General features: G+C 42.7%; 1 protein-coding gene across 1 annotated transcript; it reads right to left on the bottom strand.

The window, feature by feature from the left end:
- Nucleotides 1-1,817: 1,817 nt before the first annotated feature.
- LOC129601727 (trichohyalin-like) lies at nt 1,818-19,858 on the bottom strand. Its single transcript, XM_055500599.1, has 14 exons — nt 19,125-19,858; nt 16,582-18,900; nt 13,468-13,866; nt 13,221-13,337; nt 9,495-9,653; nt 9,194-9,361; nt 8,954-9,121; nt 6,153-6,431; nt 5,186-5,764; nt 3,934-4,746; nt 3,027-3,545; nt 2,636-2,796; nt 2,433-2,577; nt 1,818-2,335 (listed from the first exon to the last, which is right to left on the bottom strand). Exons 2-14 carry the CDS (start codon nt 18,016-18,018, stop codon nt 2,279-2,281), a joined length of 5,001 nt encoding a protein of 1,666 aa, XP_055356574.1. The 5' UTR covers nt 18,019-18,900; nt 19,125-19,858; the 3' UTR covers nt 1,818-2,278.
- Nucleotides 19,859-19,978: the final 120 nt, after the last annotated feature.

The following is a 19,978-nucleotide window of genomic DNA, read 5'->3' as shown; positions in this document are numbered from 1 at the left end:
ATATATTAGGAATGTTGAATTTGAGAAACAGAATATTAGCTATATGCGTTCCGGTAGAACCCACACGATGGCCGGGTTCTACCGGAACGACCTCATGTTCAACGTTGCTGTAGGAAGCTTTTTACATGTATACTGTATGGACGTTTCGCTTAGTGCGGGCAGTTCCACAGGTGAAATTTGTTTGCAATACGGTTACAGTTTTCAAACAATAAAGCGGGAAATATCTGACGCTGTATATTAGTGGAATGGGCGCATAAAATATTGCGGTCGAAAGTGGCGACACATTAGTATTCTGATTTTTTACTGTGAGCAATATTGTCGGTCATATCACAATTACAATGCCTGACAGCTGCCACACCAGAGGAGACCTTACAAAGGCTCCCTACCGGTCACGCTTCACATTTAACCAGCTGTAAAACGAACGTTTGGCCATGTGCTTGCTGCAAAGATAAGATTCCACAAATGCAAATTTTCCCATTTTTGGTTGCTGTAGAGTGTAGATGCATGAAATATTCTCCAGCCAGTTTCATAAATGACCGGTAAATAGCATATATACAATATCTCTGCTTTAGCTAACTAGGCAGTCCAATTTTTTGCTAAATTGATTACCTTCGGCCTTCTTATCATAATAAATAATGTTAATATTATAGTTAGTCAGAGCAAAAAACATCATGCTTTGATTGTCGAAGCTTTAAAGGAAGCAAGGTGTCTCACTAACACGCACTCTATGGGGTGACAACATAATCGCCTCCCTCGTAATACGCTCCTCCTTGTCTCAGATGCAGTGTGGCGCAATGGTCACACGATCCGGCGGCATGCTCTGATTCATTTGTAATTACTGTAAAAAGGGATGTCTCTAGTAAACGGAAGGGTCCTTTTAGTGCAACCCACACAAAAGTGACGCGTATAGGTAAAGTTACGCATATAAGCACTGTACATAACTTCAGCAAGCCGACAAAAAAGGCGTCTTGCCTTTGCTTGCGATCACTGCGAAATAGAAACTTGCGACGAAAAATAATAATTATTTCGTCAAAAGGACAGATTACGGAACTAATAGATTGCGGAGATGACCAAACTGTATGGCATGAGAACCGGATTAATTTTGCATGGAAACCCAACTCACCACCGCATCACTGGTCACTGTAGAGGTCTGTCTGGGTTACTTCCATAGGAAGATGGGCTATCGCGTCGCTGAAACGTGCCGCTGACCGGAAGGCTGTGACCAGCAGTATCGCCAACTGTTTTAGCGTTCAAATTGCATATTTCAGTGTGGAATCCCCAACTGTACTCCACAGCAAACATTTAATTTTATAGCACCGGGTAACTTGTTAGTGTTTATGGACTTCTTTTTTCGTAACAATAGTGAACTTTTTCCACGTTTTGTACTCGTTTAAAGATTTTTCATTTTTTAAGTTGATGAATTTGATGGTTTCTGAGTAGAAGGATTTGCATTTAGCATTGAAAGTTGAAAATTCGATACGTTAAATTAAAATTAAAAATTCAGAAAAATAATTACATTAGTAAGTATTACAGTACAGTATGTTAAACGTACACGTGTATAAACGCGGAGGTTACCTACATGCTAATTTATTTGTTATCGGATAACAAAAGTTTGTTGTCTGACAATTCTTTCATTATCTTAGTATTCCTGGAATACTATCAAGTATCAAAGCAGTTCATTTACGCTATTAAGTTTCTCGTAAGCGCTGTTATTATTTAATTTGACCTTGAAAATAGTTGTTGGATAATTAATGTACTTATACTTTGGTAAGTACTGTACTAAAATCTCGTAACTGAATGACCATAGCTGTCCAGGCCAATAAGTTTAACTCGCCAGAAATGCATAATCATGACAACAACGGCCACTTGCAAGGACAAACAGGCACCGGTTCAATACAGTCTTCGACAAAATCTTTGGTACAAGTTCACTGGAATGTATAAACAGCTTAGCATACCAAGGGAAACGAAGTGTATAAAGAGCATTCGCATTTGTTAAATAAGTTTTTTTAAACAAGCCAAGCTAGATTTTCCTTTTTCAAACTAAAACCGGGTCATCATAAAAGCACAGTTGAGAAATATTCTTCATAATTTAGCGTTCCTAAAATGGAAGCAAGAACACCGGTCAACCGGTGGGGTATTTCCCGTAGGCCGCACAGATGTCCGCCACACTGCGGAGCATCAGGAATGGTCACAAAAAAGATCCGGAAATATTGCTTTGGTTTCCATAGAGAGGTCTGTAACGCTTTGGGAAAACGCAGAAACAGCGCGAGGACTAATTTCACTTTCTTTGGGGTGGTTGGGATTGGGAAGGCTTTGCTTTGGGAGGAGGAGGAGGCTACGGATTACAAAACAGTATTAACAATTATTACGGCACACAATTCTTATCGTTCATATAAACTTCCATATATGACAGCCAAATAGAAAGGTCATACCATTTGTGATAGTCTCCTTTCCAGGTTTTCCTTTTCGGTGCGCAGTTGGCGCAGTTCGTCGGCAGTTCGCACATTTTTCGGTCCAGTTTCTTTCAGTTCAATATGCGCCATTTTTTCACTTATAGCCGCCAAAAGACAGTCTTGCCTACAAAGAAACACCGATCTTATACAGCTGCATATATGGCGCCCGTCTAATTATTTACGTGAGTCTTTGCAGTTCATTTTCCATTTCTATTCTATCTTCCATAAGACGAGCAATCTGGTCTTCCTTGCCGGCTGATTGCGTTTGAAGACGAGTCAGCTCCGCAGCAATCTCGTTGTACGCTTTCTCAATCTCCTTAAACTGTTGCTCATATTGTTGGACCTAAATCATTGATAAAAAATTTTTACTGGCCGAAGATTGACAGCCATCTCAGTGAACAAGAATTAATCTTAATATAACTAACGAAGCCGGTGCCCGACGTCAAATAAGGCATTGCTGTACAGATAACAGATTAGATGCCAATAGCGTTTGTATTCAATATTTTTATATATAATTAACCATATTAAATTTTTTATAAAAGTTAAAGCTGATTAATAATTACAATCTCGCACCTTTTCCTCAGCAACTTGGAGCCTTTCCAGTTGTTGAGCTACAATCATCTCGCGTTCCATGGTAAGGGAGCTACTCTGCTCGAGCGCCCTTTCCAGTTGAGCAACCTGTGCATCCTTCTCGCGCATCCGGGTGGCAATTTCCTCCGTGCCTTGCATCTGCGCGGCGGACTGCTGTTGTGCCTGCCGTTTCAGTTGCTCCGTCAGCTCTTGGCTGCGGCGTTTATCGGCATCGTGTTCACGCCGCAGTTGCTCGGCTTGACTCTGCAGCTGCTGCAGTTCCTGGCGCAGTGCGCTGATCTGTTGGTCTTTGGCCATCTTCTCCTCCTCGGCCTCTTTGAGCAATGTAAACAATCGGTTGGCCTCCGATCCGGACTGGTCCTGCTCTTGGCGGGTACGGTTGAGCTGCTCATCCTGCTGCGAGCAGATCTTCCGTAGGGATTCGGCTTCACGGGCCGCTTGATCGCGTTCTTTGGTGGTGGAGGCTAACTGCTGTTCCAGCTGCAGCATTCGCTTATTTAACTGAAATAGTGATTGGTCAGTGACCTTTTGCACAAACTACACAAGCTGTAATAAGACCACCAAAAAATAGAGTCATAAGTTTGTTGTCCGCTACTATGAACTGCTATCCAAATTTTTCTAAGCTTTTATACCCACAAGAAATACGTAAATTCCTAGTTTTGTAAAGTTTTGATTAAAAAAGATTTTCTGGGATTGATTGTGAACCGTTACCGATACTGATCACATATAAAGTTAGTTACTGACTGCATAGTGCATACTGAGTAGTGTTATTTGCCGCACTTACACTTCTCGTACCGAAATTTCACGCTTTTACGGTCCAGTGGAACGTGGTAATTATTACGGTATAATATTCTGAAAACCTGTGTACTATTCTGGGAATTCCACTCACCCGTTCGGTTTCCGCCTGGGCGGAGCCGCGGTCATTATGGTTCTGTTGGGCTTGTTTCTCCAGACTGGCACACTTCTGCCTGAGAATATCCCCATCCCGCGCCAGCTGTTCGGCCTCGTCCTGCACTTGTTGCATCTGTTCTTCCAGTTTGGTGCAGTATTCTCGATAGGATTCCATCTCGGTCTCCAATCCAATCGTGCGCTCGCGGGCTTGTTGCAGTTGTTGTTCGAGAGCGGTGACCCGACTGCGGTAATTTTCCGTCTCCTGCGAACTGGCGGTCGTCTGCTGCTTGGTATTGCGCAACTGATTCTCCAGCTCTTCGCTCTGCTTTCGCCAGTATTCCGTCTCCTTCTGGGTGTCGGAGATCTGAATCTTTAGATTGGCGATCTGCTGCTCCAGCGACGCGTAGCGCTGCTTGGCGGCCTCGTATTCCCGCGTTATCTGGTTAGCTTGGGAACGGGCTTCCGCCAGTTGCTGTTCTAGCTGCGTCATCCGCTGCTTGCAGCGTTCGGTTTCGGTTACCGCTTGGACTTGCTCGCGTTTGGCTGTCTCCAGCTGCTGCTCCACGAGGCGGCAGCGCTCATGGTACTTTTCGCTCTCTTTGCGGAGGGTTTCAATCTGCTGTTCGAAGACCACGACCTTTTGTCGCAGGCGTTCCGATTCGATACGGACTTGACTGTGGTCTTGCGCTGTGCGCTCGGTGTTGCGCTCGATGATGGCTTTCTCCTCTTTCAGCGCATCGAGTTGCTGTTGAAGATTACGCAGTTTTTGTTGTAGGCGCTCGTTCTCCATCCTCACTTTGCCTACCTCTTCCTACAATTAACACCAGCTGTCACAACCGTTTTGTTTTTAATTTTAAGCAGTCTGCGTCTTTTATCGCGTTCATAAACTGTAAAAATATAATTCTGCTTGTACAAAGTTAGTAGATACTTCAAAGGTTACCCATTAACCATTTGCTGGACAGTGGTCATTCTAAAGGTCATGCACAACCGTTGCACCACTGGTTTCGCACTTAAACATAAAATTTATTTTGCATTTGCGTATCCAGTGTCATTAGTAATGTTGAATAAGTAATTTTAAACGATCCCGATTGGCAAGTGAATCGAGAAAATTCTAATGATGTATTCAATCGTACGACGTAGTAAGTAATGAGGCATTGAGTTTTTGGCAAGCATGACAAAATCCACATATGACGTGGCTAACTTGTTGGGTCACGACAACCCAGCTGATCAATACTTCATAGTTATCATACCTGTAACTCGAATATCCGGTTCTGGTCCTCATCCATCTGGTTCTTGAGACGCGACTGCAGTTCCTCGACCTGCGCCCGTAGGCGGTTCTCCTCCGCCTTACTTGCCGGGGACGCCGCCGCGACGGCACTCTGCTCCTTAAACAGCTGCATCTGCGCCTGGGACTGTTGATCCTGCGCCTGAGTGCGCTCGAACATCTGCTCCACGCTGGTGATGCGCGAGCGCAGCCGGTCCGATTCGCCCTCGGTCTGCTGCAGGGACTGCTCCAACGACAGAATCTTCTGCCGCAGCCGGTCATTCTCGCTCTGGGTATTGTTGCGCTCCTTCTTGTGGAATTCACACTGCTGCTCCAGAGTGAAGACTTTCTGGCGCAGTTCCGCCAACTCACCCTGCGCTTTATAACCGGCTGCAGCATCCGGGTACGAAGCGGTCTCCTGGGAGCGATGTAGTTGTGAGCGGAGATTATTGACTTGACTGCGCAGGTCGTAGACCGTGGACTCCAGAGTGCGAATATCGTCATCTTTCCGTGTCAGGCTGGCATTGAGATCGGTATTGGTCTTTTGTAGCATATCCAGCGTTTTCTGTAGCGCCACAGCCAGGGCAAATAAAGAGACAAAAAATCGATTAATTTTTTCTGATCGATCATTGCAGTAGCCAGCGCGACACACACACACACTTTACATAACGGAAATGGAGTGTCTCGTATCATTGGCTACCCGAACTCGGGCCACTTGGCGGGTGCAGAGTGTTATATAACCTATGTTGATTCAGTCGATAGTCTGTACGTGCCCATACTGCCCAGCATGCGCCGAACAGGGAACGTGCCGGCCGCGCTGTGCAAATGCATTTCTGCCGGCACGGCGCGGCTGTAGCCCAATGCGCGTAACCAGTGCGGTGCAGCTGGGAATATATATTCGCTAAAAGCGATTTTCCCTGTCGGCAGCTGCGACAGCTGAGTTTTTCTATTACCTGCTTCAACTCGATTTCTTTCTCCAAGCTGTCAATCTTAATTTTGTATTCCCTAATTTCGTGTTGATGCAATTCCGATTCCTCTTGCTTGTCTTTCTCTAAGCGATCCCGTTGATCTTTCAGCCGTTGGATTTGCTTCTCTTTCTCCGCCAGTGCGGCTTCCAGGGTGGTTAGCGACTGATCATGGCTGGACTGATCGACTTGCACGGAGGCTAAGCGCCCCTTGGCCAACTCCAACTGATTCTCTTTTTCCTTAACAAGATCCTCCAGATTCTCAATCTGAAATGTAAACAATGTTACAGACATATAACATAAATGCCGTACAATAGGGACAACGCCCGCTTATCCCACGGAGCAGCGTTAACGCGTAAGCGCTTTCCACAATTTAATTTCACACAAAAAGCCGTGTATCTAAATATCCTAATCCAATTGCTCACAAACGACTGCAGCTGCCAGCAGGAGCGCTTCAACGACCGCCAGTCGCGATTGTGCTCCATTGTTCAGGATAACATTGCCGGTACAATGTTATGTGACAGCGCGCGAGAGGAGTCAATCGCGTCTAAACGATGGACTAAATTCGTCCCCGGCCATTGATAACTGTCGCCGCGCTAACATGCTTTTGTACTGCGGCATCTAAACTGAAAAATGAATGTCACTCTACTTTGTAAGCACTGTTATTTATATGTTAGTCGGAAGGGCAGATTCGTAATTGTGTGGTAGCATCCAGGAGGTGGGCGGGGCCGGCGCCCGGAACAGTTGATCCCATTCGTTCCCATTGGCTTCAGGGTCGATTGATAAACATGCCTATGGGCTGTTATTCCGGCTAGACCTGTCCTGGCTGCTTTGTGTGGTATCCCCACAAAACTCCACTGTCTTTTATGCCGGATAGAAAGGAAGTACGCCATGAATATGAATTGTTAAATGTATGTACATGCATACGCATGTAGATTCAGCTGGTTTCGTGTTTCCGCCTAATACCACGGCTGTGCGCTCTTGTCTCGCTTTCCTGCTCTCCAAAAGGAGAAGTGATATTTCCAAAAAATGAAAGTCTGGCTGCCGGTAACAGCAGCAATTGTCAACGGATCAGCGTATCATATGCATCCATATATTTACGACAAAATTCCATATATTTACGACACTGGTAAATTCGCTAAAGATGGTAAAAAGTAAGCAGTTGTGGAATTTGTGGTTAAGATTAATAATACAAACGTATCTAATTGCCAATACAATGTACGGGTTTAACTGCTAACTTTGAGATACAATACTTACGAGTAAAATGATCACGGTCTATATATGTATACTTTCGTACGTGATTTCTTCGCAACACCCGTATAATCATAATCATAGTCTAAGAGTAACGCATTGTTTAAACTGTTTCAGAAAGCAGCGTAGAACTACATTTATATGTCAATAATGGCGTGAAGAAAAACTCTAATAATAAAATAAACGGATAACTAAGTTAAAAGAGTTGACTAAAGGAATCGAATCGGCATTTTTACTCTTCAGTTTATATGTACATTTTGTTAGTAATTATAGTACAATTGTGTGAATTCCGAATTTTTTTTGGCACCGCTTCTTCTTTTCAGATTACCGTAAAGTTGTAAACGTGTGCAACGTAAATTTATTTATTTTCAAGGAGTTTAATTTCGCAAATTTTAAAAGTGCCTGGTAAAGAATGAAAAAGGCAAACTCGTATATCTTGTGTTCGGATAACCCTTTTCGACTAGCTGCGCAATTTACAAGTCAGTTTTGAGCTTTCCGCAGGATATCGAATTAAGAAATCGAAAAGTAAATAGAGTGTGTAAGTTCCAGATCGCTTCATAACTCCGCAGCATGCATCGTTATATGTTCGTTCAAAAACCGACCGCGCGCTGTGACGCTGCACAGAATATACAACACTTATTGACAAAAAAATGCCAACGTTGGGAAGAAATATTGATTTGCTATTAAGAAGAACAACATAAAACGTTTAATGGACACATGGCATATGCGCACAATCGAATGCGCAACGTGTTGATCGAGATTCTAATAGGCGGCGATTTGCTACACAACTTCGCGCACTGACAATGTGCAATTACGAAACGATATCAGGCAGTATTTTCGAGCTAAAATAATTAGGAAATCTTCGAAAAAGTTGCATAAATGCCTTCTGTTTTTGTAGTATATCAGCAAAATTTTTTGTCTCTCAAAAATTGAGTGGCTAAATCCGAAAGATTTCATCCTTAGCTTTTAATCTTTTAAACTGCAGAGGATGCAGTAAAAACGAAGGAAAGTGTGCAGCTTGTGCACTACTTACAGTATTTATCATATTTAACAAGGAGAATTAGCTAAGTTACAAATGTATTAGCAATATATAGAGGCTTTTATATATTTACTCGTACTTTTATATTATGTAACGTCGGACATAACGTTGTAAAACGGCAATTCACAGGCCTGAATTAATTCAACACCTTGATCGTGTAATAAGTATTAAGTGTCCAAAAATAATAACTATTTTACCTTCGTAGCAGATTTTAAGATTAGATTACTATAACGGAATAATTGTACTGGAAAATCGCCATGCATGCTCACCCCAGTTACCCGCGATGATAATAATCCTTTACATGTTATGAAACGTCTCTGTTCTTGTTTTGAATGTTGCGATCATGGAAGCGCAAAACGTTTACTAAACCAAGGGTTTAACAATGTTTTATATTATAGGTAATACAAAAGCGTAGTACGAGTAGTCAGTAGTTTTTTGCACTAAATTTATAAAATACAAAGTAGAGTCATTACAATTTTATTTTAAGCACAGAACTTACTTTTCGCTGTAATACGCTGAGTTTTCTCTCTTTTATGTCCATATGATCTTTAATTTCTGTTAGTTCCGCCGCAATGCGATTTTTGTCAGCGATGGCCTGCGATTCCGATCGAGTCTTTCTCTCAATTGTGGCATTTTTTTCTTCTAATCGCCGGCGTATTTCATCCAGCTGCCAAAGATAAAATAAATTTTATGGCTCACATTTTTTGTTATTCTCTGATTCTTTGTTTTGATAACTCACGTCAGATTGCAGCACACTAATTTGTTCGTCTTTGGCGGTGATCGATTCTTTGAGGACGGAAATGTGCTTCTGATAATCCGACTGCTGCTGCGTTTGGGCATCGAGTTTAGTCTTTAATGTTGCAACTTCGGTTTCTTTCCGTGTCAGTTCTTCCCTTAATGCATCAATCTATTGCCCCAGAAATAAGCATTAGGAATTTATTGACGATTTAATTTACATAGAATGTCGACTGTATAGTCGTATACGTATAGACTATCCAGCACGTGTATTGCTCTATATTATGGTGTACGAGTATATATACCCGCTCTTTCATTTGTCGTTCCTGGTTTTTCAGCATATCGCCCTGGCGTGAATGCTCCAACCTCCTGTCGCGATCAATCGAAGCCGTTTGCTCGCGAAATCGATTCAGTTCGTCTTCCAACAGTTTTATGTCCCGTTCCAGGCTAGCTACTCGAGCTTCCTGTATAAAAGGAGAAAATATTGTGTATCCGCTTATGCCATTGCATATTTTCAATAATATGACTAGTTGAAAACCAGGTCTTATTTCCGGTATTAACGATACAGAGCCTCCGGGACTTCCAGTTTCTGTACAAAGCAGCTAAGTATTCCAGTACGTTATACGCTCGTAACATACCTACACATGCACGTAAATGCCGGTTACTGAAATTGCTACAATTTATACAGGAATTCTTCTTCGTACATAATCATTGTCAAAATCACCTTTAATCCATTAAATGGATTAAATGTTAGTACACTTGTATATGTACAAACTGTGGTCCCGTTAATTATATGAGACTGCTGTTAAATCGTCACGGGGGTCAGGAAATTGAGCAAAATGTAATGTAATGTAAAAATGATTACCGCACGGTGAGAGCACCAGGTAGCACACATTCAGTGCGGATACACTGCAAAAGTTTTTGATGTTTTTGTTTTCTGTATCAGTTGATGCAGGATGTATACAAAATTATAGCGAAAAATCTCACTCATTGTAGCGATTATAGAGAATTATAGTGAATAGCTAGCGAAGTACTTCGTGTTCGAACTTTAAACTACATTCTGTAACCGGTGCTGGAACTGCTAATGGGGAAAGAGAGATTCCCGTTTTGCATGTTATGAGAAGCAAATCCATATACCAAACACTATTTCGGTACACTACTCTTATGGTTAGGCATATTCCGGATATTGTTGTAACCTAAAACTTGTAAAAAGCGCCTGCACTTCCGTTTGCTGATTCAAATAGAAGTTTTAGAGAACAGGTCTAAAAGTGAAGAAACCAGGTTATAATTCTCTTTAACAGAATCAACCCATCCAAAAATTTTAAAGATTTGTATTCTCCAACAAAAATGCCCAAAACGTTGTTGTGGTTGATCTTTAGCCCTCCAGTAGATCTTCAATGCCTAGCTTTATTTTTAGTAAACATTAATTTTTTTATGCCCTACAATTTTTACTTTACCGAAATTACATGAGAAATGCAGCTGCATGGAATATTGCCGCTGCAACTTTTCATACTCGCACATACAGAACTTAATTATTTTATTTGTAAACGTACGTAGCCGCAGGCTGGTATTTTAACGTGGGGCAATTTGCATTACTCTTCTATGGATCCTGAAGATTGCTTGAAAGAACACATGCAGCTCAGAACAATGCTGGTTTTCTCAGTATAAACGCAAACTGATGCTGCTCTACGGAAGTATTAATGCTCCTGTTGCGCAATCATATGGCCTCGTAAACATTCCCAACCAAGCGGGAATGTATTACATAACTCAAGTCTTCCGAAATGCATTGTACAATAATATTATTATAGAGCGGTACTACTGTAATACTACACAACCTTTAGATTAGCGGTCCGTGTGCGGTTCGTACTGGAGGAACGATAAAGCTCTGCAGGCCAACCATGCGTCCATCCAGAAATAAAGCAGTAAAAATTTCATGACCAACATGTTCTCTTTCGCGTATACTTATACGCTGCCAGTATTTTAATGTAAAGTGAATGAAAGAGTTGCCCGTTTTCTTCAACAATTAAAAAAGTTGAACCAAGGAAGTCTTGTGGCATGACTCTTTGAATCATCAGAAGCTATTGGGAAGTCTATATACAACTAGCTCGGTGATGTTTCGAGTTTAAATTATCCTGTCACGACATTTTTTAAATTTATGAAGTTCGTAATTTAATCTACACATCTGAACGTGAGAACAATAGTAAAAACATTTGAAAGGTCAAATCATATTTCTCGTAATTGTACAACATCTGAATAATTCGCTCCCATAATGCGTTAGAAAACTCTCCATTTGTATAAGAAAAATTGTTATCTAAATGTCAAACTTTTTTTCTGAAGACAATAGTATTGAATAGCTTTGATTTTGCTCAATTCCCTGTTCTGAGACTTCAGCCTGCTAAAAATCTTTTGAGAAAACTGACACAATGCTGATTGCCATTCACTGAATTTTCCTCATATAATACCATATTGTTTTAATCAGATAATCCAAATTATTGATATATGAGCGTTTTATAACAATCATTATAGCCCGCTAAGAATTGGCTCTACCGGTTTACTTTTAGCATTAAAAATAGCAGTAAACCATTAAAGAATAATGCGGTATCAAGATCTGATGCAATCAATACCCATAACAAAGAGCGCCGCTCAGGCGCTTACTAAGTACAGTACTTCGTATAAAAAAAAATTCTAAAATAAACTTGCGAGTATATAGCCAAAAACGGTAGGACTGGTCGAAACTCGAAAGTGAGTTTCATATCGCTTGGACAAATTAAGCTTTGAGTTAAGTACTCAGAAATGTCGATCTGCGCGCAGTATATTCTGCTGCCTCTGATGTAAGACTTTTTAGTTAACACTTTTATTAAGTTTGATTTTAAAACGTCGTTTGTACAGTAATTGCATACAAGGTTTGCGCAGATCAAATGCAAAAATGCCCTCAAACGACAATCACACACGTCTACAAGAAAGAGATAGTCCTATATTTTTGATTGTTACATTACTGTATATAAAATACGGTATATCGTCATCGGCTGTTAGGTGCTTTCTATACGTTTTCCAATAAGCCGAGGCTACTTTCACAGTTTTGGTGGTTATTTTTCCGACTTCTTTCGTTCTAGTGTCGAAGCAAATGAAATATTCGCAAGTAATAAAAGTATTTAGCTAAGAACTGATATAATTAAGTTTTCATTATATTACCCAGCTGAAATTTCTTGAAACTGCAAAAGCACTAGTTAAATCTCGCATCAAGTTATTAACCAGTAAATATAAGTCAAAGTGCTATGCTTCTATTTAAATCTGAACTATCGAATCAGTACTAGACCCCAGTTTAAACATTTTTTATAAATGTACGTTTAGGAAGTCTAAACTACGTCAGAAAATCAGAAGGGAGCTGTACTTGACAGTTGTGATACCTAACTAACAACAGAATTTCTTAATTATTTACTTGATATCGCAATTCCTCGCATACTTAAGCGCATAAATTTTTGTCCTTTTACGATAGATAAGGGTTCAGTCAAACAAAGAAATAGAATAATTAACTAGCTTTTGAGTCCCGATCTACGAATTGAGTACATATGCGTTCTACTACTCGTATGGCTGGTACTTCCAGTTCAGATATCAGCAGTATTTCTCCGTGGCTTGTAGGTTCTTAAAATTACTTAATTGCAGTACATTTTCACACAACGTAACGGGACATCTGGACAAGTAGACATACCATCTTGCAAGAAAAATTATAGCGCAAATTTTTGCTAGAACACCACCTCTCTACCCAAATGGAAGGCATTTTTTTATGGTAATTTTGTGGGAACATTGCAATTTTCAACACACATAAGCCTTCGAAACTAAGGGACCAGTAGTCACTATATATCTAATACTCGTACTTATACTAATTTTGATAGCAAAGGCGAGGATAATTTTGCTTCTTCGTTTGCAGATATAATGTGTACTGGAATAATCCGCAACGATACAAAGTACTGCATGGTCTAATTTTTTCCAAACTAGTCAATCAGTTTTTTAGCAGTGTATGTTGTACGAACCTTCATGTCAACAATGGTCTGCCAGGCGCTGGCACGAGAGGCCGGGTCACCATCACGCAAGAGTAATTCATATTGACTCTGCAGCTGACGCAATGTTTCGCTTTGCATATTGAGGTCCTGTAAAACACACAAGACACATCGGTATCATTTACCGCACCGATCCCAACGTCAGTCTCATCATGCAAACAAAACTTTTCAGACGTATCAAAAGTCAGTTGTTAGTTTTAACATGATGGTAAGGGAGGACCTCTTTAATCTTGCTCATTTCTCTGTGCTTCATCTGCAGATTCTCCTCCAGCCGGCGTGATCGGTTCTCAGCTTCGAACAATCGCTGTCGTGTCCGTTCGTGATCGGAGCGGAATTCCTCTTCGATCCAGCGCAGATTACTCGTCGGCGCCTTACTCTGCAGCATCTCCAGTAGCTTTTTTATACTCTCATCACGTGATTCCAGTGTCAAACGTTGAGCATCCATACGACTCTCCAGATCACGTATTGTATCACGCAGATTCTGATTATCCTTAATTAGCCGTTCACGCTCTGACCGCAGTGACTCCAGATCCTGATAGAGGGCCGGCCCGTTGAAGCGATGATCGCGATTGGTCCGCTTCAGCTCGTCATCCAGCTGCTGGATGATTTGCGAGTGTTTCTGTCAAAAAAATTACATAATTATATAAGCACACGCGGGCGTATACCGGTTTAGACACGGCAGTTCGTATCGGATTGAATCGTTCGGCTACCGGCGGGAACTGGGTCACAGCGTAAAACCAATACTGGGAACCGTACAATTACTTGCGTACACTGTCGCATGACTGCGTTCCGGTGTTCCTGTCATTACGCGACTGTCACTTATGTATATTGTTTGAATTCGCAACAGATGCCCGCTATCGATTTATAACACCGGCAGTTAACTTTAGTGCTTTATGGTCTCGCAATCACACAGTAACAAATATCTCTACAATTAACGCGAGGATTTTTCTTTAATTATAACCACATGTTGGTACAATATCCAACGTTCAAACTTAGGAGGAAGGAGACAGATTTTTCTTTAATTATAACCTGTTTAGGATGTGTTGGAATACATTTATGGAAACTCCAATCCACTTATGCGTGAATCGAATAAATACTAGTTCATCCAAATAAAAACCTAAGCTAACCATAAAAAGGAAATTTCATAGGAACTGACCAGGTATAGCATATGAATAATGTGATGCGGGCGTAATTTAAGAAATAAGGTCGTTTTTCAGTTTAAGAAATTTTTCGTTTTTCAATCGATTAACTTACTATTATGACTAAAGCACAACCATTTTTAAAGAAAAATTGTAGAACCAACAAACTGCATGCCTTTCCATGAATTGTCTCAGCTGCATTTTATTATAAGGTCATAGATGTGCCATCTGTTGTAACACAATTCGTACGACGAATAAAAAAGTTCCATTGCCTCATACTAAAAATTCCCTGTTGATCGGTAGATACGCCAAAGATACTTTGAAAATTGCCTGCGTCAGCAGGAAGTGATCTTTGGGAGTAAACGATATAAGTGGCGGGGCCGTGAAGCGGCGGTGTATACCGAACAGTGGCAGTAGTGTTTTTTGGCTAAAAGTCAACCGAAACCAATCAATAGGGAGCACGTAAGGAATTCATCAAAAATGTGATATCCGCTTTCATATCCAGTATTGTTATGCAACTTTCATCACAAAATATTGAGCGACACTGACATAATATTGACAAAATTGACTCTTACCATTTGAAAGGAGCCTATACATTACGCATCTCTTATCTTGCTATGTGACCGAGAGTGGTTTGATAGCAAGCTCGCCACATATTTGCTTAATATTACATATGCAACATCCAAGTCTATAATGCCCAGAAAATTCGAAACTTTGCGTCATTCACCGTCTGGATCGAACCTCGTAATTTTAAGAAGATATTTTTGAGAATTTTTAATTTATAACATTCGAATTTGTGAGAAAGAGTCAAATTCACAAATCAGTGTAATCACAAAAAATTTGGGCTGCCGAAAAACACTAAAGCTTATTACAAGCTACCAAAAAACTGAACTGCGCTTTGGTTTATGTTAAATTTGCACCCCAATCTCAAATAATTATCACTAATGTGTATTGAAATACATTTATTTTGAAAGAGGGAAATCAGGGTTGAAATCTGGCGATTTCCCGTATATGGGCTATATGTTACGTCATTATTCACATATAATAGCGGTTTCTGACAAAGGCGATGATCCCAGTTGGAGATGCAGCGCTTGATGAGAATGATAGATTGCCCTGCACAACTGGCACACATCATCCCAACTGCTCTCCCCTTTTATCTGGATGTCTACAGTGCCCATGATGGAAAAGACCTAATATCACTGACTGTTTCGCTTCCATTTCATTTCAAGTTGTCAGAAATTTTAACGCCGCTATGCATACGTAACCGGCGTGCAAGTCTTACGGTATATATGCAGTACATACTGTGCTTTCCCTAAACCGATGAATTCACATGTTCCGGTCTTTGGTTGAGAATTAATCGATTCCTTAACTAGGAGCAACATAAATCCTAGCCAATATACACTGCCCGATAATAATGCCGTCGCCGTGGTCGTTACGCAAAAATAAAGTATTATACATTATCCCGGCTGCATCCGGTTTTCGTTAATGCAGCGCATCATGCAAGCTAAACCACACACTTCTTGGGCAAAATGCACTGGTGTAAGTATGTAGCGACGCAAAATGAAAAGACCCTCCATCCTCCTTGTACGGTTCCCAGATGCCTGCTAGGGCTGACATTATAATGGGAACAAACGTCCCCTGAGAGGGAAACTAAAAGGTTGTTTTCTCTTTAGCCGCGCTGTGTCGCTCTCGCATTACCGCTGCTGCACTGCATGTGAAACAAAATTTCCTTTCGGCATTAGTTACGATTCTATAGCGCAAAAAGGGGGGATATAGCGTTAGTCAAATCCCTCGATCAAAGAACGAGGGGCTTGTTGTGTATGCATAAGATCACCTAAACATTTCCGTCGCAACCAGCCATTGCGTACATTCAAGGCACATTTCCGGCGTAAAACGTGCTTTTGCATTTGCGCGCTCCTTAACCCGATGTTAGCCGGCAATCCCGGCCATAATGGAGATTATATGGGTTGCATGCCGTTATTCCGCCGTCGAGCACAGAGCTATATTTATGTTATGATTGCCTGATGTTGTGCCGACACACTGAACAAATTACTACACACAGCATGCCGAATCACACCGTAAATTAGTATTGTCAATATATCAGGATAATTATGGCCCGATAATGGATTATAAATACGCGATTACCCGCTCGGTGCCCCGCCTTGCCGGTTAAGGGAAATTTTTTTCGCACTTACTTGATTTTCCAAATTAGCAAGTCTGAGTTGCTCTTGAATGAGGGCAAATTTGGCAATTTCCTCCTTGCGCAGTGCGCGCTCCTTCTTTAACTCGGGACTCCAGAAGGTCTTAATACTGCTCATACTTGACTGTAATTTCTGCGAGGCTGTCTCCATATCCTGACGTAACTGCTGATTGATTTTATGTAATTCCAGCAGCTGGGTTTTCAGTGTCAGCAGGGGATCCACGCTGGTGTTGACCACATTGCTGGTCGTGGTGGGCGTGACCGCCGTCGTGGCCGCCTGGGCGGTGGTCATCTGCGGTGCCGGCAGCACCGTGGTGACCATCTGCGGCATGGTCCGTAATTGGGCCGGATTGACGGCCATATTGCTCATACTCAGGGAATTCACATAATTACTGGCCAGCGCCGCATCCGCTGCCTGCATCGTCGCCGCGCTGGGCATACTGAGATTGGTCCGGACCATGGGATTACTGTAGGCGCCCAGGTTATTGTGCGAAATATTATGCGGCATGGAATTCTGGTAGGCATTATAACCGGTATCCATATCGTCATATAAACCGGGATGCTGACCATCCAGTAGGTGATTTTTATACGGCATATCGGAATCAATCCGTAAACGTGCGCGCGCCTCCCGCCGTGGATCGTAGGTGGCATAGGAGTTCTGATTGGCCATCTGATAATTAAAATACTCTCGATCCAATGAGCGATCGCGGAGATTGCGCTGTGCACGTTGAGCAAGTTCCCGGTCCAGTGATTCGTCGCGTGTTAAACTCCGTGCCCGGTTCAGCTGGCCGCGTCGTGCCGGGCTGGACTGGCGCGACTGTTTGGGTAGGGTGGACATGTGGCCCATGGCAGCGGAATCGGAGAAGTAGGACTGCTGCTGCTGTTCGGCCACATTGTACCGACTGGGATAGGATTCCAGCACCTCGTTCTGATTGCGATACATCAGTGGGCTATTGGCGCCGGAGCGTGAGCGGCGTGCCGCGGCACTGGCCGCACCGCCGCCATGCGTAATGGGCGACTCACGGGCCGATGCAGGTGTCGATAAGGCATTGCGATCACGATGGCGCGGCTCACGTTCCGCCCGCCCGTCCCGCTCCCCGCGCTCCCGCTCGAGACCAGATGCGCCGGATGAGTAGTTTTGCTGATACATTCGATCGCGATCCCGCTCGCGATCCCGCTCTTGGCCGCGAGCGCGTGTAGGCGACTGACCGCGGTGTGTGGATCTGACATTAAATCCAGGTAGCCCGCCGCGTATAACCTTGTAGCCTGCCATGCCCTGCATGCCACCACTACTCCCGCCGCCTCCACCGCTGCCGCCTGTTGTCGTAGCCGACGATGATGCGGCAGGAAGTGGTCCGGGATTAGAGAAGCCGGAGCTGACGCCGCCTCCCCCACCGCCGGTATTACGACTCTGACCGTACATCTGCAGCATGATGAATCGATTGGGTTAGTGGTGTGATGCTGCGTAAAAGGGGTCACAGGGATATGCGATCCGAGTGTGTATGTGTGTGAGTGCGCGCACCCGATCGATGGGTGCGCGTAACCAACGAGACTGTTCTTTCTCCTCTCCCTCTCCTCTTGCTATTTCACATGCTGTCACTGGTACGATTTATATAATCCTCCTTTTCACTGGGCTAAGATCCTTGCTCGCTTCCTTTTCTGTACCAGTTGCTAGTCACTTAAAAAGGGACTCTTTCTGGCTCCACTGCATGTGCAGTCAGGATAAACTCGTAAAATCTCACACAATCCCGACCTCTTTTTAGCACATGGAGTGCCAGCAAAATGTCCGTACACGGCATTTATGCAATATATAAACGTTCACACGGCAGTGGACCACGTTACGCCAGTGTGCATCGCTGAGCAATTGTGATGTGTACGGATGCCAGCCGATTGTCGTCGATAATGGGCTTTTCATCGTTTCGCTTACAAGTTAGCGGAATGCGCAATTAAGGCCAAGGCAGTGTACGATGGATGAGTGCAGAGCAATATTGTACTGTATATTGCCCTGTGGAAAAACGATAAAATAATGTCAACACAATGAACCCGACACCAGATGCACAACAGAGAGTACAATGCAGAAAAGTTGGTGATTATCGGGCTTGGCGATAGGTCAGCATACATTGGGCAAATGGGGAAGGCATTATTACTGTCTCATGGCAGTTGTTTCGGCACTAGGCAGCCAATCGGAAAATTGAGAGGGCGAGTGTGCATGACAGATCAGACGACAGTTGATTACAGTTACGTCGATGTGATTAACATGCTTGGATGTTAAATCAACATGTCCAGATGCTGTTGTTCACAGGATATCGCTTTTCTGTTCAAATTAAAAAAAATGTGTGACCAACTAGGCCATTGAGATTGACAGCATTACGCACGTACGTACAAGATAAGATACCAGTACAACTTTAAATAGACAGTAATAATATGCGTTTTATATATGCATCTATCGATTTTTGGTGACCACTGGGCCATATGTAATTAATCTACGTGTATGTTTGTATTACATGCACCTACAGGATACATGTCAGTGGTACGTACACAGCAGATTTCTGCTCGGCACGATAATTATCGATTGGTCAATCAGTCCTACTTATGTCCAGGAAATGACCGCGTGTACGATATTGTCGAACCGGCTGTGAGGCAGGACCTCGTTTGCCGTCTCCAGCTGACGTATTTCCCGTGGATTAACCATTAAACAATCTCCCAGAAATGCAGAATAAACCAGTTGGATATCACAGTTAGACGTATATTCAACTTTCCAGCCGCTGTATAATCACTTGACCATTATTTCATCCAGGTGTATGCGTTGATTGCGGAAGCACACAGAAATGCGGAATACGAAGGAGATTTTTCATCTTTACAGTAATATCTTCATTTCCGTTGCGGAAGCGAAAGACGTGGTACGGGGGCTAAGATTGAAAAATACGCACAGTGGAAATTGTGTCTCGGCTGGCGCAGAAAGAATCTGATCTGCTGGGGCGAAAAACCGCTGCTGTCGCACACGGCACAGCCAGGTTTAACAGGAACGGCAGATACATAAAAGGTACACGCTGTGGTGCGGCATTACACACGTCTAAACACGGGGACATGTATGCATTAGACGGTTATTCCTGTAATCTACACATGACACGCCGCATTATTCCTCAATATATCCCATGTTTTACCTCCAGCCGTGTCTCTTGCGGCCTTTTTGACTATTCATTCCACAAACTCATCAACTAACGGTTTTCACAAACTCGAGTGCCACCGCTCTCCACATGCCGTCTATTTAAACTTGCTTACAAAATTTCCCCCTATATGCTCTACATGCATAGTGTGTGTGTGTGTGTGTGTGTGTGCTGGGTACTATAGGAGAGCCCTGGCTTCCTTTTCAGTCTGGACCATGCACTACT

The sequence above is a fragment of the Paramacrobiotus metropolitanus genome, unplaced genomic scaffold, assembly GCF_019649055.1.
Source record: "Paramacrobiotus metropolitanus isolate TYO unplaced genomic scaffold, Prichtersi_v1.0 Parri_scaffold0000270, whole genome shotgun sequence".
Classification (NCBI taxonomy): Eukaryota; Metazoa; Tardigrada; class Eutardigrada; order Parachela; family Macrobiotidae; genus Paramacrobiotus; species Paramacrobiotus metropolitanus.
The sequence above is the reverse complement of the archived record's forward strand: the minus strand, read 5'-3'. Positions and strand labels throughout refer to the sequence as shown.